The sequence below is a fragment of the Homarus americanus genome, unplaced genomic scaffold, assembly GCF_018991925.1.
Source record: "Homarus americanus isolate GMGI-L3 unplaced genomic scaffold, GMGI_Hamer_2.0 scaffold32871, whole genome shotgun sequence".
Lineage (NCBI taxonomy): Eukaryota > Metazoa > Arthropoda > Malacostraca > Decapoda > Nephropidae > Homarus > Homarus americanus.
The window spans coordinates 2,597,854-2,620,597 of record NW_024748870.1 but is presented as its reverse complement, the minus strand read 5'-3'; the positions used below and the strand labels follow the sequence as shown (position 1 = coordinate 2,620,597).

The 22,744-nt window shown below is 40.7% G+C and overlaps 1 protein-coding gene across 1 annotated transcript; it reads left to right on the top strand.

The window, feature by feature from the left end:
* Positions 1–673: 673 nt before the first annotated feature.
* On the top strand, positions 674–11,236 carry LOC121853159 (cytochrome P450 2L1-like). Its single transcript, XM_042347120.1, has 10 exons — positions 674–997; positions 1,397–1,496; positions 1,604–1,737; positions 2,307–2,525; positions 3,695–3,894; positions 8,055–8,169; positions 8,543–8,723; positions 8,879–8,996; positions 10,017–10,161; positions 10,422–11,236. The coding sequence occupies exons 1-10, from the start codon at positions 913–915 to the stop codon at positions 10,604–10,606; spliced, it is 1,482 nt and encodes a 493-aa protein (XP_042203054.1). The 5' UTR covers positions 674–912; the 3' UTR covers positions 10,607–11,236.
* The last annotated feature ends 11,508 nt before the right edge of the window (positions 11,237–22,744 follow it).

Here is a 22,744-nt window from a genome sequence, read left to right as displayed (position 1 = left end):
TTGTCACGTTATTTAAAATGGTAAATATTGTGACATGATCCTCAGTGTCACCATTAGATCCAAAGGTTTTATTCACATCATTATTACATAAAAAAACTATGATCAGGAAACTGACCGATAATGAAGTTTGTTATTTATGATACCTAGGAGCGCCTTGGCTCTTTAATGGCCGTTACGTAAGAAACATATGAAGATAAATGAGAAAGACTGAAATAAAAGAAGAAATACGGAATGAGAATAACAAAATAGAGGGAAAAGAAAGGTGAGAATTAATACAAACTGGATATATAAATACATTAAAGTTAAACTCATATATATTACATTGGTATCTTGTTAATATAAGACGGATTTAGTTAATACGTTCATAAAGACGTCAACATGGGTGTGATTTAGTTAAAATAAGTTGCTGAATCATGCTGACGGTCAATTTAAATATACATTCGTGCCAGTTACCTCTCCCAATTACCGACAATAGCAATAGTTATTAATTCTGAGGTGTTAACTAAATATATTTCTGATCATATAAACTTGAATTTCTTAGTTATCAAAAGACATTATTTATATGTTTATTAAAATACAGACGCTGTATGTACGTTCATAAACATTCTAGCGTGAAAAATCCCGAGGAGGCAACTTGTTCGGCCAGCCATATCATACCCGAGGGCACTTAGTTGCATAGTTGCTTTGTTAAGAGTCGATTTCCCACTGCCTAACTGAAGGTCTGGTGACGTCGAGGTAGCCGGGGTCTCCTCCATTGCTCGAGTGTGGTATTGCGATATTGTTTACAGAATTTATATTATTTATAAAGAAAGGGGCGGTATATAGCTGCCATCAAAGGATCACTTATTCTGAGTCTTAGAATAACTACGCAGGTTGAACAGAGTGCAGTGCAGCGACAGGCAAGGAAGGATAATGCTGACAGAGGCTGTGTTGGGGGTGGTGCTGCTGGTCCTGCTGCTCACCCTGGTCAACAGGAGGCCCAAAGGACTTCCTCCAGGTATGTCAGCCGAGTTGTTGTTGCTTTGTTATTTTTTTTATTTAACACAGCACCGAACACAGTTATATTTCCTTAGTATAATTGTTCAGGTATGGAAGGCTTGAGGATGAACATCACCTCTCACCAACTTTGTGAAAATTTTAGGATTTCAAAAATTCACGACAGCTGAAAACTAACATTTGTCACGAGGAAAATGCCAGACTTTGTGGACTTGAACTCTGGTGATCGAATATTATTTGATGTTTGTACCTGAAGACACAAACACAAAAAAAACAATTGTAAGCGCTTATGTATCTGGAGGAGAAGAGTGTATGTTTGTTTGTTGGTAACCGTGTGGGTAATATGTATATGTACACGTTTAGTTGTTTCTCTGGTATCACTGACCTGTGGTGTCCCTAGGTGAGTGGGGCTGGCCTGTGCTGGGCGCCTTGATGCCGTCAGGAGTGACTATAGAAGACCACCTCAAGACTCTCAGACGGAAGTATGGCGATATTTTCACGTAAGTCATCAATGTAAAGTATGACAACATTCACACCTTGATGTACACAGTAACATTCATACCTTGGTGCACACAGTAACATACCTTGGTGGTCATTGCCCGGACAGGTGGAGGATGGGCAGCCGCACAGTGGTATTCCTCAACAACTTCCAGCTCATCAAGACAGCGTTCAGCAACCCCGACCTGCAAGACCGCCCTGACTTCTACTCTCTTGATGTGTTCACTGATAAAGTGAAAGCTGGTAAGGTTAAGTTAGTTTTTTTTAGTTTTAGTTTTTTACGGGGATTAGCCCACCCGAGCACAGGTAACTGACCCACATCAGGACCTGGGGGGCGAAAATATAATAATAATAATAATAATAATAATAATTAACACAAATAGATAAAAATTATAACTAAAAAAAAAAAATAATAATAATAATAACCATAAATAAATACACAAACGAAAAAATAAATCAAGAGAGAAACAATATATGAATGTTGTGTTGCCAAAGTAAGAGAAACAATTGAGACCCTGCAATTGTGTGTAAATGAGGCAGAAAGTAAGATCATCAACCTGGGACTTAGTCACATATGGCAGCAGGGTCTACCATTAGACAACACATTATGCTTCCAATATCTTCCCAGGCGGTAGTACCTCCCTGTTTGGTAGTTACCAACTACTTTCGATTAGATTAGATTAATTTAGGGTACGTTAAGTTAGATTTTTAAGTTGTTAGGTCAGTATAGGTTAGGCTAAGTTAGGTTAAGTTCTTGATTACGTCAACATATTTCCTTCCCTACTAACTCGTCTTACCCCGGGCTGCTACAGGCATCTCCAACGCCAATGGCGTTCACTGGCACAACAGTCGTCGGTTCGCCTTGCGCCAGCTGAAGGAATTGGGGATGGGCAAGTCGAGCCTGATGGACGCCATCCAGTACGAGGTGACTTGTCTGGTGGACGACTTCATGAAGCACACGGGACGACCCCAGCCTATCCCTATGTCTCTCAATGTCGCCATCCTCAACGTCATCTGGAAGATTACTGCAGGTAGGAGTTAGCTCGTCCTCAGGTCAGTGTCCTCACCTGAATGTGGGAGGAATTTCAGCCCAATGTGTTTCATCAAGAACAATTTGCGTTTTGTTATGAAGATGAAAGTTTAACGTTTAGTCATCTTGGTGACGATTGGCACCCATCCACCTCGTGCCAGTAGGCTTGGTCTAGATATTTACAATAGATTAAAAAAAATGTGTTAACTGTATATTTGCTGTTTAAAGTTTTGTTAACATAATTTGAATTTAGTATTAGGTTTGGATCATATATTTTTGTTAAGGTGTTGTTGATATTAACACGTGTCAGTGTCTTGTTTTAAGGGAGTGCCGACTGTAGGAGGTGGTAGTTGTGGCAAAGTGTGGAAGTTTTAGTATTTACAGTTGATGAATTCATTGAAATGTAACTGAATGAAATATAGAAGCTTTGCTACATGTACATAGGAACATAAAAATGGAGGAAACTGCGGCGAGCCTATTGGCCCATACTGGGCAGTCCCATTTACACCCAGACCCTATTGCTCATATATCCATCCAACTTATGTTTGAAGCTATCCAGCGTATTCGAGTTAATGATGATGTTTGGTAATTTGTTCCACTCGTCCACTACTTTTTACACCTTTTAATACTTCTGCAGACTTGATACATAGTCGAAAAATTCTCACTAATACATGTGTTCAGTATGTGCAGGCCATTTATGTGTCCACGGATCAACCATTAATCTGATGTCGTCCCCCCATCTAGGCCTGCTGGACCTTCTTGTGTTACCGTGTTTGTTATTACATCACATTGGAAAAGTCTAAACTTTGCTCACAAAATCAATAACTTCACTTGATAACAACTTTAAGGACTATGATATTACCGTCTGTCTATTATTGTATAGAAAAATTATTGTTTATAAAAAAAATTATAAATGTGTGTAACTCGCTCCCCCCAAGAAAGGATCTTTACGTTTTATGTCAGACAATATGACATAATGGACGAAGGATTATGACAACACTATCGAGAAAACAGGAGTCAGTGTTCATTTTAAATTCAACTGACCTCTCCGTAAAGATACTTTTTTGAGCGAATACTTGTGTATATAATTCAGGTTCTTTCTGTGTTTATATACTGTATATCTCAGCTGCTCCGAGTCATATTGTATTAAAAGTAAATATGTTTTTTCAGACATACGGTACGACGTGGACGACCGCAAAGTCCACGAATTTAACGACTTGATTACCGAACTCTTCGAGAATTTCCAACGAGGTAGTGTGATATTTGACATGTATCCCTGGCTCCCGTCCATCTCCCCGCCCTTCCTCACGAAGTACCTTGGTGTGGACGCTTTGTTGGAATCCGTCGAGAAGCTCAGAGTTTATATATTGGTGAGTTGGAATCTGTGTTTATAACGCAAGAGAACACTACATAAGAACATAAGAAAGTGGGATACTGCAGGAGGCCGACTGGCCCATACAGGGCAGATCCCTTTCACACCCATCCCAGCACTTCCATGTGCCTATCCAACTTCGCCTTGAAGCTCCCTAGCGTCCCCGATCCTACTATAGCACTCGGTAGCCTATTCCACATATCCACAACTCTATTACCAAACCAGTGCTTGCCTATATCCTTTCTGAATCGGAATTTATCTAATTTAAAGCCATTTGTTCTAGTTATTTCGTTATTACTGAGCTTCAGAACATCTTCCATTTTACCCTTGTTAATCCCACTTACCCACTTGAACACCTCTATCATATCTCCCCTAACTCTACGCCTCTCTAATGAATGCAAGCCTAAGCTTTTCAGTCTTTCTTCATATGGAAGGTTTCTAATATTATGGATCATTTTGTCATTCTTCTTTGTACTCTCTCCAAAGAATCTATGTCCATTCTATAATAAGGACACCAGAATTGAACCGCATAATCCATGTGTGGCCTCACTAATGCTAGGTAAAGTTTCAAGATAACGTCAGCAGTTCTGTTACTCACACTCCTAGATATGAACCCAAGAATCCTGTTTGCCTTGTTGCCAACGCTAATACATTGTTTTCTAGGTTTCAAGTCGTTGCCAACAAATACAGCCAGATCTTTTTCACAATCTGAGTTTTCTATTTCCGTGTTACCTAGTTTATACTTAACGTTTGTATTCGTCTTCCCTATCTGTAGCACCTTGCATTTATCAGCATTAAAATTCATTTGCCAGCTAATGACCACCATGTAAGGTATCTAGATCTTTTAGTGTGTTCAAAGTCACTGTTCAATCTTATCACTCTCCCATTTTGTAATATCTGCAAATTATTGAATCAGCTAGTTATGGCCTTCTAAATCAAGATCATCATTAATGAATATAACAAACAGCAGAGGGCCCAATACAGATCCCTGGGGGAATTTGCTTGACCGCAATTCCCCAGTCTGACTTTAATCCATATTTATTATGCTGACTCTTTGTTTCCTACCAGTTAACCATGACCTAATCCATTTTCATACTGATCCACCTATTCCATGTGCTTCTACCTTCCTTATCAATCTCTCATGAGGGACTCTATCGAATGCTTTACTGAAATCTAAATAAATTATATTATATGACTTATCATTATCTACCGCTTCATATACTTCTGAGAAAAAGCTAAGCAAATTTGTGAGACAAGAACGTCCCTGGGTGAACCCTTGCTGAGAAGAATGAATTAAGTTGAATGTTTCAAGGTGGCTTCTGATTTTTGTAGCAATAATTGACTCTAGCAACTTGCCTATGATTGACGTGAGACTAATGGGACGGTAATTTGATGCTATTGATTTATCACCCTTTTTGAAAATCTGAACCACATTTGCAAGTTTCAAGCTTCTGCACTAGGCCCGATTCTAATGACTATTAAAATAAACTGCTAATGGATTACTCAACTCATCTCTACATTCTTTTAATATTCTAGCATATACCTCGTCTGGACCAGGCGATTTATGAGGCTTCAGTTTGTTAATTTCTTTAAGCACATCGTTACTAGTAACATTGATATTCATCAACATATTTTCTATACTGTCGTTATATACCTTATGAACTTCTGGAAACTGTGCTAGGTTTTCATTTGTGAATACGGAGCGAAAATGACTATTTAACGTACTACACATTTCTAACTCATCATCAGTCATTTTTCCTGTCGTAGTTTTAAGGGGACCTATTGTATCTCTAACCTTTGATTTATACAGTTGATAAAAAGCTTTGGGGTTATTTTTCGATTCGTTTGCTACCTTGATTTCATAATTTCTCTTTTTGCTTTCCTAATTTCATGGCTTTTACCTGTCTTGGTTAGGGTTCATGGGAACTAAGTAAGGATTTTCGCCTTTTCAATTCCTTTTCTATACCTTTCTTTTTCCCCTAGAAGATCTTAAGAGTCTATTATTCCATCCATTTTAAGGGTTCAAGATTGATCTTCGGAATTTTTCTTTTTAGGGATGTGTTTTATTTTGGGGTATTTATTGATTGCTCTAATAAATTGTCTATAAGTAGCTGCTAAATTAAATTCGGGGTTATCCCGTCCTAAGTTGACAGTTTCCGGAGGTGTGGGGGGGATTAATCTTTTGACCATAGGGTCATCCCTTAGGTCTCTCCTTATGCTACCGTAATTAGCCTTCCTAAAATCCGGGATCAAGGCCGAATTTTCCTTCTTCCTGCCATCCCATATTATGTTAAAATATATGGCTTTATGATCACTGTTTCCTAGTTCGTCTCCAATCCCAACATCTTTTACTAGATTTTCATTATTACTGAGAACTAAATCGAGGATATTATTTCCTCTAGTGGGCGAGTTTATGAATTGATATAAAAAACTATCTTGTACTACTTCTAGAAAATCTTCAGATTCATTATCGCTAAGTTGATTTTTCCAATCTATGCCTGAAAAGTTGAAATCGCCTAGAATACATACATTGTTTCTATCAGATGCCTTCTTTATTTCCTCCCATAGCAATTTACCATCGTTCCTACTCAAATTAGGTGGTCTATATATAACACCAATGACTACGGATTCACTGCCCTCACCAATCTCTACCCAAATACTTTCATTGTCGCTATTTGTTTTAATGTTTGATTTATTGCAGCTTTTTAATGACACCCTGATATACACTGCTACACCGCCACCTCTCCTTCTCACTCTGTCAAATTTAAACAGGTTATATCCTGGAATATGAAATTCTGCTAAAAAATGCTTGCTGTTTGAATTTATCCATGTTTCCGTTATTGCAATTATATCTATGTTCTCTTTACTAACAATGGCCCTGAGCTGGTCCATTTTGTTACACAGGCTTCTACTATTAGTATAATAAACACTCAATATGTTTCTTCCGTTTCTATCTGTTTTACATTAATTACTTTGATGTTTGTTATTATGACTAACTATATTTTCAGCATTATCTACTTCTGTTTCACTACTTCCCAGGACCTGCTTGTTTTTTGACTCCCATTTTCCCCGACCCCTCTCTACTGGCGAAACCCCCCCTTCGGAGTGACAATTTCACGCTCCAGGGATGCAGACAACGTCTTTACCCCCTCACGAGACAAGTGTACTCCGTCGCGACAGTACAGGTAGTCGTTGCCATAAAATCGTTGCCAGTCATCAATGAATGCCCAACCATTGTTTGCACAATGTTTTTCCAGTCGGCAATTAATAGCAATTGCCCTGGACAGCCATTCACGACCAACCCCTCTTCTAGGCAAGACACCACATACTATCGGGATCCCTCCCCTATCTCTAATCTTCCCCAGCGCCTCCCTATACCTCTTGAAAAGTTCCTCACTCCTAACCTTACCTATGTCGTTTCCTCCCACACTAAGACACACTACTGGATTGGTACCCTCCCCTGACAAAACTCTGTCTAACCTCTCGGCTACATGCCCTATCCCAGCCCCAGGAAAACATACCCTAGTCCTACGTTTCCTATCTCTCGCACAAAAAGCCCTATCCATAAACCTCACCTGGCTGTCACCAACTACCACGACCTTACCTGTGGGCAGGGTTTGTACAACTGCCCTTTCCTCTCCTTGATCCATACCGTCCTGCCTCTTCTCTTCCTCTCCAGCTTCCTGCAGCACCTGGTAAGGGTTACTGCACTCCACACCCTGGTCAGCTTTCCTAAGCCTGACCCTAGTCCCCTTGGAGACAACCACTCTCCACGCCTGCTCCTCCTTCGCAGGTGTCCTGCTAGGCAGGACACCTACCTGAAGGAGTTCCGTCCTGAGGGCTTCATTTTCCCCCTTTAGAGTGTCAACCTCACTCCTCAACTGCCCCAGCTGCCTTAACAGCGTGGCAAGGAGGTCGTCCTTCCCCACACTCCCCTCCTCTTCCCCCACGGCACAACGATCCAAAGCGGCCATTTTCCTTGGTCTCTAGCGGGAGCACGATCGCACGACCTTCTCCAAGCTGGGTCAGAGGTCAACTACTGTGGGTAAAGGGCGGAAGAACATAGTCTTTCTTATCATAAATGAACGCTCTCCTACAATACATTTGGCTATATCATCCTTAACTCCAGACCACTTCCATTATCATCCTTGTCTTCAGCAAGTGATGGGGGAACACGAGGCGTCTCTGAACCCCGACAAGCCGAGGGACTACATTGACATCTACCTGATAGAGATGAAGGCACAACAGGGCAACCCAGAGTCCACCATGAGCAGTAAGAGAGAGAGAGAGACTATGCCAGGACAGTATATTAGTGTTTATATCAAGTAACCATATATGTCTCATAAAACTTCAATCGTCTTCCTGCACCATAAAATTTTCTCTAATAAGTGATTGGATGAGGTGGTGTCTTGTGTTAGGTTAATAATAATAATAATTCAGTCAATTTGACCAAGAACAGCTGACAGTCTTGAGATGATTGTTTCCAGTAGAGTCCTCATGCCTCTGGTGGTCTTCGGGCCAGGCGGTCACCCATCCAAGTACTGACCAGACCCAACGTTGCCTTACTTCACTGATCGTACAAGAAGCGGTGTTTCCAACGTCTGTATTCCTATATATCATTACCATTATTCGGTCTACTCCCACAGAACTCGACCTGTGCGCCCAGGTGGCAGATCTGTTTACAGCGGGGAGTGAGACAACGAACCAGACGATGCGGTGGGGTCTATTGTTCCTGGCCAAGTACCCAGACGTCCAGGCCAGAGTGCAGCAACAGATTGATGACGTGGTGCCCAGAGGAACACTTCCCTCCCTAGAGGATAAACCTAAGTAAGTGTATTGTGTTTTTATAACTTAGAGTATTTATATAAGTTCTCACCCCCGCCCATAACAACTTTTATGACCAGTATTATTAGTAGTATTTTATGTATAATTATTATTATTATAATCATTATTATTAATGACGATGACATCATCACCTTCAGACTGACGCAGCTGGAGGCGGTCATCCACGAGATCAGCAGACTGGTGTCTTTGGTGCCTTTGGGATTATCACACGCAGCAGCGGCCGACACTCAACTTGCTGGCTTTACCATACCAAAGGTACACTGTCAGCTTTACAGGTGATTTTTCAAAGTGGTTTTCCCCAATTAATTTCTCAATAAGGTAATCTGTAACAGTGAAAGTTAATACGCCCTTCAGTGTTACATCCATCTAAGTTAATAAACTTACCAGCTGAGATCCTCCCATCTTTCGCCGTCCTCAACAACTGCCTCAGTTCATGGAAGTTGCTTGGTTGATGAGCTTATAGTAACTCACTCAACACCCAACATCGAGTCAACTTGCATTCGTTCAGTCAGTTGATGAGGACGCAAAAAGTTATTAGCACTCAGTTGATAGATGTAGTTGGGGGAAATTACTCCTTTTAGAGTTACACCTTAGAAACACAACCTACAAGTCCGCCTTCATGTCTGCCGATAAAGTTATTAAAGTTATTCAGCAGACTGTTTCCTTCAGAGGACCTTGATCATCCTCCACCACACCAACCATAAGAAACAACTCTTGATAAGTTATCCATAAGGCTGTGCGGATTAACAGTGCCCGGACTAAGAGCTGTAATATATGAGCGGATTCCTGACAGTGACATCTAAAAATCCCAGATTCATGCTGGAGCCTCAATGACGACACAGCTGATCACTCCAATATCTCCTGATCATTTCTCACAATGACCTGAACTAAAATCCCGTAAAAATAAAAATATCCCACTGACTTATGTAAGCAGAGTTGTTGTAAAAATTAGAGTTCACACATCAACATGGGTAAGAAGCAAGGAACTGGACTGTGTTCTTCAAATGCCATGCAATAGAGGGGGAAGGTTGGGGGAATAAGTCATGTAGACACAAATGATCAGCTTTTTAAAATTTTCTCTAACTTCCCGATAAAAAACTATGCAAGGTGACTTCCTCTAAACTTTTCCAGGACACTAAAGAATATAACAGGGCAAGTAAACTCCAAAAGCTACTTGCCACATAATATGCTCCTCTGTTATCCAGGAATGTTTCATTGTTATATTTCTCGTCCATAACAAGAGAAAGTAATAGCAGTGTTGTATCTGGTGTTCAGGGCACAGTGATCATCCCTAATCAGGAGATGTGCCACAAGGAGCCAACCTACTGGGAGAAGCCTGAAGAGTTCTACCCGGAGCATTTCCTCGACAGTGAAGGAAAACTGAAACCTAGGAAGAAGAATTATCTTCCATTTTCTATTGGTAAGAGGAAAAGTAGCCAAGGTGTTATGACTTATAGGCCAAAGATTAATTAATTCCTTAAAGTTCAAAATGATAACATTTTAAACATTTGTCGATATTTAAAACTTAAGATTGTTTACAATATATAAAACGCAATACAGTATAATTATTTTTCCTGAGTCGAATGAGTTTTTTTTATATATCACCTTTGTGTTATGTATGTCAAAATTTTATCTTTCTGCATGAGAACTGTTGTTTGAAGTTTGATTTTGTTTGTGTAGGTCGACGTGTTTGCCCAGGCGAGGCTCTAAGCCGGATGGAACTCTACCTCTTTCTGTCGGCGCTGCTGCAGAACTTTACTTTCTCTGAACCTGAAGGAGAGCCACTCGACCTAAAGAGAAATCCCAACGCTTTATTTTTCAACCTTCCGAAGCCCCAGAACATTGTGATCACCAAGAGGGCATAAAGTGGATGCTTAAAGAGAGGATACAAATGAAAGCCACTAAACAACTCTGGCAGACTTCAGATTCTTTCACCACCATCATCTTAGAGTTTGATCCCGTGTTTGATCCTAAGATGAGACGCCAAGAAAGGTGTCCGCAAAATTGTGACCATTGATCCTTTTGATCGTGTTGTATACATCAGGAAGTTATGAAAGATGCTTCATTCTTCAGCCTCGGAGACCTCAAAAAACATCAGCTCATCCAAACACGATCTAACCCTCTTGTTAAAATTATATAGGACAAATTTATTTTCCTTGTTTATCTTGTAAGTAACTGCAGTATACATATGTTATTGTTTAGTCTTTAGATTTATTCAGGATAATCAAATATATTTTAGAACCATAACGATAGTGGTAAGAATTATATGTAGTTTACTTGATCTAGGGGCTTCACTTGTCACACATTCTTTGGGAATTTATCCTCAAATATACTGATGTAAAGTGAGGTAGACTTAAGATGATCATCGGTGTCGCTTTTATCGGTAACGCCATTTTATGTTATTATTATTATTATTATTATTTTAATCTTTTAATATTTGATAAATATAACAAAGTATACATGTTGATATTACTCTCATTAAAGCACAAGTTATATTACGTCCCTGCTTAACACAACTACTCAAGGTGCTGGATGTTTGGAGAACAGGGTGGCAATATCGACAACATACAGTATATCTGGCTCTCGACAGCGTACCCCCGTGAAAGGCTGAGAATTTAATTGGAAGGGTACGGGATTCGGTGAAGTGCCCGAGTGTGGATCGGAGACTTTCTTTATGACCGCAAGTAGTGTGTGGTGATTAATGGTACGAAATCGCCATGTGTACCCATGACAAGCGGGGTACCACAGGGCAGTGTATTGGGCTCGCTGTTGTTTGTTTGTTTCACAAATGACCTGCCAGAAGTTATACACTCCTCCATACAATTGTTTGTGCACGATGCCAAGTTATTCAGGGAAATGAACCCTTTAGTGGGCTGGGGCTCATCAGTTAAGTAAAATCGTCTGGTGTTGGCCAGAATAAAATACCTAAGTGATAATTTGTCAAAGCGGTCTGTGAAGAGCTACAGAAAGATCTCTGTCAGCTTCAAGAGTGGTCGGACGAATGCCTACAATTGCTTCCCCGTCTGGAGTGCTGTCACCCCGTCTGGTCCTCGAGATATGCTAGGGACTGTCAGTTGATTGAAAATTTCCAAAGGAGGGCCACCAGACTGGTGCCTGCACCTCAGCTACTTTGAGAGATTAGAGAGCCTGAAATTGCCAGATTATACTACAGACGGGCAAAGGGGGACCCCAGTCTAGGACAGATGTGAGAAGGTTGTTCGCCAGTGTGACTCTTGGTCCAATTTTAGTTACTGGAGCATGAGTGTGACCCAACAAACGTCTCAAGTTTTATCTGGGTACTATGGTTCACGCCTGTACTATTTAACACTGGTCAATGAAGTCCAGAAAAAATTAACTAAGGCCAGGTGTTGAAATGATGAATTTTATTTTACGTTAATAATATCTTTCAATTTATAATTTGCTTTCGGTTACAGTAGTTAGTCCTATATATATATAACCATTTTCTTTGTTCATTTTGGTGGGGCGGAAGAAAGAAAATAGTTACATTGGGTAACTTAAACAATATTTCCAAGTGTATCAATTATATTTTATTATTGTTTCATTTTTATACATTCAATTAAAATAAATCATATAAAAATTAAATAATTGGTAATCTGAAATCGACTTCACTACTGACCACTAACTAAAGAATTTCAGCGCCACAGTGAAAAAAATACAGTACATTTTGACCAGCACCCCCCCCCCCTCCCCAACCAATCACTCTACCCAGTTGATTATATTTTTTACCTATAATCGATACCAAACAAATTGGGATTTATATTATATGGTTCATACCCTCATACAGGTTCATACCCTCATACAGGTTCATACCCTCATACAGGTTCATACCCCCATACAGGTTCATACCCTCATACAGGTTCATACCCCCATACAGGTTCATACCCTCATACAGGTTCATACCCTCATACAGGTTCATACCCCCATACAGGTTCATACCCTCATACAGGTTCATACTCTCATACAGGTTCATACTCTCTTACAGGTTCATACTCTCTTACAGGTTCATACTCTCTTACAGGTTCATACTCTCTTACAGGTTCATACCCCCATACAGGTTCATACTCTCATACAGGTTCATACCCCCATACAGGTTCATAATACCTCATACAGGTTCATGCCCCATACAGATCTATACTCTCTTACAGGTTCATACTTCTTACAGGTCTATACCCCTTTATACAGGTTCATGCCCCCATACAGGTTCATACTCTTACAGGTTCATACCTCATACAGGTTCATGCCCCATGCAGGTTCATACTCATACAGGTTCATATTCCCCCATACAGGCTCCATGCCTCATACAGGTTCATACCTCATACAGGTGTTCACATTCCCCCCTCATACAGGTTCATACCCTCTATGTACCATATTTCATACAGATTCATACTCTCCTACAGTTTCATACCCTCATACAGGTTCATACCCTCATACAGGTTCATACTCTCTTACAGGTTCATACTCTCATACAGGTTCATACCCTCATACAGGTTCATACTCTCTTACAGGTTCATACTCTCATACAGGTTCATACCCTCATACAGGTTCATACCCCCATACAGGTTCATACTCTCATACAGGTTCATGCCCCCATACAGATTCATACTCTCTTACAGGTTCATACTCTCATACAGGTTCATACCCTCATACAGGTTCATACCTCATACAGGTTCATACCCTCATACAGGTTCATACCCTCATACAGGTTCATACCCTCATACAGGTTCATACTCTCTTACAGGTTCATACCCTCATACAGGTTCATGCCCCCATACAGATTCATACTCTCTTACAGGTTCATACCCTCATACAGGTTCATACCCTCATACAGGTTCATACTCTCTTACAGGTTCATACCCTCATACAGGTTCATGCCCCCATACAGATTCATACTCTCTTACAGGTTCATACTCTCTTACAGGTTCATACCCTCATACAGGTTCATGCCCCCATACAGGTTCATACTCTCATACAGGTTCATACCCTCATACAGGTTCATACCCTCATACAGGTTCATACCCTCTTACAGGTTCATACCCTCATACAGGTTCATACCCTCATACAGGTTCATACTCTCATACAGATTCATACCCTCATACAGATTCATACTCTCATACAGGTTCATACCCTCATACAGGTTCATACCCTCATACAGGTTCATACCCTCATACAGATTCATACCCTCATACAGATTCATACTCTCATACAGGTTCATACCCTCATACAGGTTCATACTCTCATACAGATTCATACCCTCATACAGATTCATACTCTCATACAGGTTCATACCCTCATACAGGTTCATACCCTCATACAGGTTCATACCCTCTTACAGGTTCATACCCTCATACAGGTTCATACCCTCATACAGGTTCATACTCTCATACAGATTCATAATTCTCATACAGATTCATACTCTTGCTACAGGTTCATACCTCATACAGGTTCATAATTTCATACAGACTCATACTCTCATACAGATTCATAACACCTCATACAGATTCATACTTCATACAGGTTCATAAATTTCTGCTATACAGGTTCATACTCTCATACAGATTCATACCTCATACAGATCTTCATACTTTCATACAGGTTCATACCCTCATACAGGTTCATACCTCATACAGACTATACCCCTCATACAGGTTCATACTCCTCATACAGATTCATACCCCTCATACAGGTTCATACTCTCATACAGGTTCATACCCTCATACAGATTCATACTCTCATACAGGTTCATACCCTCATACAGGTTCATACCCTCATACAGATTCATACCCTCATACAGGTTCATACTCTCATACAGGTTCATACCCTCATACAGATTCATACCCTCATACAGATTCATACCCTCATACAGGTTCATACCCTCATACAGGTTCATACTCTCATACAGATTCATACCCTCATACAGATTCATACCCTCATACAGGTTCATACTCTCATACAGGTTCATACTCTCATACAGATTCATACCCTCATACAGGTTCATACCTCATACAGATTCATACCTCATACAAGGTTCATACCCCTCATACAGGTTCACCCCCATACAGGTTCACATACTCATACAGATCCATACCCCTCATACAGGCTCATACTCTCATACAGATTCATACCTCATACAGATTCACCTCATACAGGTCTACACTCATACAGGTCTATACTCTCATACAGGTCTACACTCTTCATACAGATTCATACCCCATACAGGTTCATACCTCATACAGGTCTATACTCTCACAGGTCTGTTCCCCATACAGGTTCATACCTCATACAGATTCATACCCTCATACAGGTTCATACCCTCACACTATACCCTCATATTCAGGTTCATACCCCTCATACAGGTTCATACTCATACAGAACCATACTCACACAGATTCATACCCCCATACAGGTTCATACCCCTCATACAGGTTCATACTCTCATACAGATTCATACCCTCATACAGATTCATACCTCATACAGATTCATACCCTCATACAGATTCATACTCTCATACAGGTTCATACCCTCATACAGGTTCATACTCTCATACAGATTCATACCCTCATACAGATTCATACTCTCATACAGGTTCATACCCTCATACAGGTTCATACTCTCATACAGATTCATACCCTCATACAGATTCATACTCTCATACAGGTTCATACCCTCATACAGGTTCATACCCTCATACAGATTCATACCCTCATACAGGTTCATACTCTCATACAGGTTCATACCCTCATACAGATTCATACCCTCATACAGATTCATACCCTCATACAGGTCCATACCCTCATACAGGTTCATACTCTCATACAGATTCATACCCTCATACAGATTCATACCCTCATACAGGTTCATACTCTCATACAGGTTCATACTCTCATACAGATTCATACCCTCATACAGGTTCATACCCTCATACAGGTTCATACTCTCATACAGATTCATACCCTCATACAGATTCATACCCTCATACAGGTTCATACTATCATACAGGTTCATACCCTCATACAGGTTCATACTCTCATACAGATTCATACTCTCATACAGATTCATACCCTCATACAGATTCATACTCTCATACAGGTTCATACCCTCATACAGGTTCATACTCTCATACAGATTCATACCCTCATACAGATTCATACCCTCATACAGATTCATACCCTCATACAGATTCATACCCTCATACAGGTTCATACCCTCATACAGGTTCATACCCTCATACAGATTCATACTCTCATACAGATTCATACTATCATACAGGTTCATACCCTCATACAGGTTCATACCCCCATACAGGTTCATACCCTCATACAGGTTCATACCCTCATACAGGTTCATACCCCCATACAGGTTCATACTCTCATACAGGTTCATACCCTCATACAGATTCATACTCTCATACAGGTTCATACCCTCATACAGGTTCATACCCTCATACAGGTTCATACCCTCATACAGATTCATACTCTCATACAGGTTCATACTCTCATACAGGTTCATACCCTCATACAGGTTCATACTATCATACAGGCAGAGTTGCGTACTGGTCAGCGTTTAGTCACATGAGAACGGATGCCAGACGCGACCTGCTTTATCAACTTAATTTAAGCAGTCGGCAACAACAACAGCATTTGTGGTGAGTGTGGGATTGTGGGTAAGTGTATCCGGCTGTTATTTCACCATTATCACCATCACCTTCACTATCACCTTCACTATCATCATCACCTTCACTATCACCTTCACTATCATCATCACCTGCACTATCACCTTCACTATCACCATCACCTTCACTATCACCTTCACTATCACCATCACCTTCACTATCACCTTCACTATCACCATCACCTTCACTATCGCCATCACCTTCACTATCACCTTCACTATCACCATCACCTTCACTATCGCCATCACCTTCACTATCACCTTCACTATCACCATCACCTTCACTATCGCCATCACCTTCACTATCATCATCACCTGCACTATCACCTTCACTATCACCTTCACTATCACCTTCACTATCACCATCACCTTCACTATCACCATCACTTTAGCATAGAGTAAAACTTTTTAATTCTTCCTTCCTGTTTAATAAATTACCTAGAAATTATTATTATTATTATTATTATTATTATTATTATTTTTATTATTAGTACTAGTAGTTGTAGTATTTTTATTATTACTCTAAATAACTGGTTGATAAGAGAGTTAGTTGTAAGAATTGCCTTAGTGTTTAGGTCACGACAACACCGAAACAGCTGCACAATGAACTGTGATCATCTCACATTACTTTATTGTCTCGTATGAACTTTATCACGCACACACACACACACACACACAACATTCCCTGAAATAGTAGATGGCGTGTGTGTGTGTCATTTTTATCAATTTCCCTATTCAATCACTACCTCAGATAACATGTCCAATTCTTATCTCTCTCTCTCTCTCTCTCTCTCCAAAACAAAATTTATCCTAGTACCTGGATCCTTCAAACCAAACCTAACCTTTAGATACTGGACACATTTCCTAAGTCAACTATGAGTCAACCTAACCTAATCTTTCCTCCAGCAGTAACAAAGGAATAACAAGGGAGTTATTTCTCACTAACAAACTTCAACGTAACCTTTACACAGTGTCTTGTATAGAGAGTTTATCAACAGGTTAACATATTTATCATCTTGTGGTAGTAATGTGGTAAAGTCTTATGTGTGTATGGTGTGTAAGGCTCGATTATTAAGACTTTTATAACTTACCTGAGCGAATTTTAGTCACGTGTGTGTAGGTGGCGGGCGGTCATTCCTTAAAACATCCGCTACAAGACACTATGACGCATCCAAACAAAGGCTCTTCAACCCTCCTTGTTATTGCCACCGGTACACATCCTGCCCGGTACACATCCTGCTCAGTACACACCCTGGCCAGTACATACCTTGGCCAGTACACACCTTGGCCAGTACACACCTTGGCCAGTACACACCTTGGCCAGTACACACCCTGCTCAGTACACACCCTGGCCAGTACACATCCTGCTCAGTACACACCCTGGCCAGTACACACCCTGGCCAGTACACATCCTGCTCAGTACACACACTGGCCAGTACACACCTTAGCCAGTACACACCTTGGCCAGTACACACTCTCACCAGTACACACCATGGCCGGTAACCTAACTTAACCTGATCAACCATAACCTAACCTATCCACGTTACCCCAGACAGGGTTAGGGTGTTTAGCCATAAAGTGAATTAGTATAGGGTGTATATTCTTCAAGTGATCTGATAAGGTGTTGACAGGTTGTTATAAGCAGCTGTTGGGTTTTTTTCCTCGGTGAAGAAAGCTGATTGTCTATGTCCAGTGTGATGTTGGTCATCTTGATAACTCTAGTTGTTTACAGGAACCGCTAATCTCTATCCCCTGTGTTATCTTGGTGACGCCACTGTTAATCCACCCTAGTCATATCTTGGTGACGTCATTGTAAACTCACAACATACCACCACCATAACACAGCAGCAACACCACAACGCAGCAACAACGCCATAACACCACCACAACACCACAACACAGCAACACCACCATAACACAGCAATACCACCACAACACAGCAACACCACCACCACAACACAGCAACAACGCCACAACACCACCACAACACCACAACACAGCAACACCACCATAACACAGCAATACCACAACACACATTACCACAACACACCAACACCACACCACCACATATTGCAGCAGGATCTACCACTAGACAACACATTATGCTTCCGATATCTTCCCAGGCAGTAGTACCTCCCTGTTTGGTAGCTGCCTACTACCTACAGTAACTGATCCTTTAGAACAATACGTTACTTATAGATAGATATTTATTCATTTTCCATCCACGTTTACAATTGATTTAGTGTGTATATAGGCAATGCAGGTATACAATGTACAGTACCTAGACAGTGCAGGTATACAATGTACTTAGTATAGGTATATAGTGTACCTAGACAGTGCAGGTATAGTGTACCCAGACAGTACAGGTATACAAACAATATATCTAGACACTACAGGTATACAAACAATATACCTAGACAATACAGGTATACAAACAATATACCTATACAGTACAGGTAAACAAACAATATACCTAGACAGTATAGGTATACATAAGAACATAAGAACATAAGAATGGAGGAAACTGCAGCAGGCCTATTGGCCCATACTGGGCAGTCCCGTTTACACCCAATCCCTATTGCTCATATAAGCATCCAACCTATGTTTGAAGCTATTCAGCGTATTCGAGTTAATGATGATATTTGGTAACTTGTTCCATTCATCCACTACTCTGTTTCCAAACCAGTGTTTACCTATTTCACGCCTAAATCTAAATTTGTCTAATTTAAAACCATTGTTACGAGTTCGCTCCTGGTTGGATAGTTTGAGTACCTTTGTAATGTCCCCTTTGTTTAGCCCTGCCTTCCACTTATACACCTCTATCAGGTCGCCCCTCGCTCTACGTCTCTCGAGGGAGTGCAAATTAAGATGCTTTAACCTGTCTCTATACTCAAGGCTCCTAATGCCCGGGATTAGTCTTGTCATTCTCCTCTGAATTCTTTCCAATGATTCTATATCCATTCTGTAATACGGTGACCAGAACTGAACTGCATAATCCAGGTGTGGTCTCACAAGCTCAAGATACAGTTTTAGGATTACCTCGCTAGTCTTGTAACTAACACTCCTTTGTATGAACCCAAGTACTTTATTAGCCTTGTTACAAGCAAAAACACATTGTTTACTTGGCTTAAGGTTCCTGCTTATCATTACTCCTAAATCTCTCTCGCAGTTGGATTTCTCTATGGCATCGTTGTTCATCTGGTATCTGGTTTCCCTGTTTACATCTCCTATACTGAGTACTTTACATTTGTCCACGTTGAATTTCATCTGCCATTTTTCAGACCATTCGAAAAATTTGTTTAGATCTTCTTGTAGTTTTGCGGAGTCCTCGTCAGATTTAATAACACGTCCTATTTTAGTGTCACCAGCAAATTTACTTATGTTGCTGTCTATGCCGATATCTATGTCGTTTATGTATATAATAAATAATAATGGTCCAAGTACTGAGCCTTGGGGAACTCCACTAGTGACGTTGCTCCAATGGGACTTAGTGCCTTTAATGCTCATTCTCTGTTTCCTGTCCTGTAACCACGCCCTAATCCATTTAAGGATGTTACCTTTGATGCCATGTGCTTCTACCTTTCTAATTAGTCTTTCGTGGGGGACTCTGTCGAAGGCTTTGCTAAAGTCGAGATATACCACATCATAATTGTGCCCCTCGTCCACCTATTCGAAAACTGATGAAAAGAATGTTAATAGATTAGTTAAACAAGAACGTCCGCTTGTGAAGCCATGCTGGGAATCATTGATCAATCAGTGCTTCTCCAGGTGATTTAAGAACATAAGAACATAAGAATGGAGGAAACTGCAGCAGGCCTATTGGCCCATACTGGGCAGTCCCGTTTACACCCAACCCCTATTGCTCATATGAGCATCCAACCTATGTTTGAAGCAATTCAGCATATTCGAGTTAATGATGATATTTGGTAACTTGTTCCATTCATCCACTACTCTGTTTCCAAACCAGTGTTTACCTATTTCACGCCTAAATCTAAATTTGTCCAATTTAAAACCATTGTTACGAGTTCGCTCCTGGTTGGATAATTTGAGTACCTTTGTAATGTCCCCTTTGTTTAGCCCTGCCTTCCACTTATACACCTCTATCAGGTCGCCCCTCGCTCTACGTCTCTCAAGGGAGTGCAGATTAAGATGCTTTAACCTGTCTCTATACTCAAGGTTCCTAATGCCCGGGATTAGTCTTGTCATTCTCCTCTGAATTCTTTCCAAGGATTCTATATCCATTCTGTAATACGGTGACCAGAACTGAACTGCGTAATCCAGGTGTGGTCTCACAAGAGCAAGATACAGTTTTAGGATGACCTCGCTAGTCTTGTAACTAACACTCCTTTGTATGAACCCAAGTACTTTATTAGCCTTGTTACGAGCAAAAACACATTGTTTACTTGGCTTAAGGTTCCTACTTATCATTACTCCTAAATCTCTCTCGCAGTCGGATTTCTCTATGGCATCCTTGTTCATCTGGTATCTGGTTTCCCTGTTTACATTTCCTATACTGAGTACTTTACATTTGTCGATGTTGAATTTCATCTGCCATTTTTCAGACCATTCGAAAAATTTGTTTAGATCCTCCTGTAGTTTTGCCGAGTCCTCGTCAGATTTGATAACACGTCCTATTTTAGTATCATCAGCAAATTTACTTATGTTGCTGTCTATGCCGATATCTATGTCGTTTATGTATATAATAAACAATAATGGTCCAAGTACTGAGCCTTGGGGAACTCCACTTGTGACGTTGCTCCAATGGGACTTAGTGCCGTTAATGCTCACTCGCTGTTTCCTGTCCTGTAACCACGCCCTAATCCATTTAAGGATGTCACCTTTGATGCCATGAGCTTCTACCTTTCTAATTAGTCTTTCGTGGGGGACTCTGTCGAAGGCTTTGCTAAAGTCGAGATATACCACATCATAATTGTGCCCCTCGTCCACTGATTCGAAAACTGATGAAAAGAATGTTAATAGATTAGTTAGGCAAGAACGTCCGCTTGTGAAGCCATGCTGGGAATCATTGATCAATCGGATGTTAGACTGATTGGGCGGTAGTTAGAGGATAGTGATCTATCCCCCTTCTTGAAAATCGGTATTACATTCGCTATCCTCCAGGATTTTGGTACTACACCTGTTTTTAAGGACATGTTAAACAACTTTGCTAAGGGCCATACTAAGCTCTTCCTTACATTCCTTTAATACTCTGGCAAATATCTCATCGGGACCAGGTGACTTATTAGGCTTTAGTTTGTCTATTTGCTTGCTAACATCGTTACTAGTCACTACTATCTCGCTTAATTTGTTTTCTTCACTATCTCTGTATAGAGTCGGTGCCTCGGGTATCATGTTTAAATTTTCGGTGGTGAAAACTGTTGAAAAATATTTATTCAGATTATTGCTCATTTCTCCGTCATTATCGGTTAGCTCGCAGGTATTTGACCGTATTGGTCCAATCTTTTCTCGTGTTTTAATTTGATACATTTGATAGAATCCTTTGGGGTTTGTCTTCGCCTCCCTTGCTATCCTTACCTCATTATTCCTAGACAGTACAGGTATACAAACAATATACCTAGACAGTACAGGTATACCAACATTGGTAAACAGTAAAGCAATTCGAGAAAATGTCGGTACAGTACTCTTAGCTTCAGTGGTCCTTTCATTGATGCGTCCGGCTCATGATGGTTGAGTGAGTCAGTGAGGGAGTGAGTGAGTCATCATCGTGTCGACACTTTCAGTACAATGAGATTCAAATAGAGACGTGCGTGTGTGTATGCGTGTGTGCCCGCGCCCTCCCCTGAGACCCCACGGCAATACAACAGCTTTTCTGCTACGTCACGCTACAAGTACACCCGCACTTGTAATGTACCTTACCCCCCCCCCCCGCCCCAAGGTGATGGGGTGGGGGAGGGGGGTGAGGAGGTAACATACCACAGCTAAAGTTGACCTGAGTCACCCCTCCTGTACCTGTCCCAGAATTTATCTCCCTTGGGTATGGGCCTACAGGTGTGCTTAAACTCAGTCCTACCTGGTTTCATTCTTATAAAAGCCTTACCCTTAAAATAATAATAATAATAATAATAATAAATCACCTGAAGAATCGTCGCCCCAGAGTCCGGCAGGGCGACAATTCTTCAAGTGGGATATCCTGGGGCGACGATTCTTCAGGTGGCAACACCTGGGGTGACAATTCTTCAGTTGGGATCAGGACCCTCCAGTCAGGTAGGAGGACTATATAATAGTGAGTGGGCTCAAAAATTTTTAGTCAATTTTGTTGATGTGAATACTGGTGTGCACACACAAACGATTG

What these genes read in the sequence shown, in the direction of transcription:
- LOC121853159 (XM_042347120.1), top strand. Translation starts at nt 913, where the DNA reads ATGCTGACAGAGGCTGTGTTGGGGGTGGTGCTGCTGGTCCTGCTGCTC. An exon ending in AAGTATGGCGATATTTTCAC is followed by an intron (nt 1,497 to 1,603) that starts GTAAGTCATCAA and finishes TTGCCCGGACAG; the next exon opens with GTGGAGGATGGGCAGCCGCA. An exon ending in CATCTGGAAGATTACTGCAG is followed by an intron (nt 2,526 to 3,694) that starts GTAGGAGTTAGC and finishes ATGTTTTTTCAG; the next exon opens with ACATACGGTACGACGTGGAC.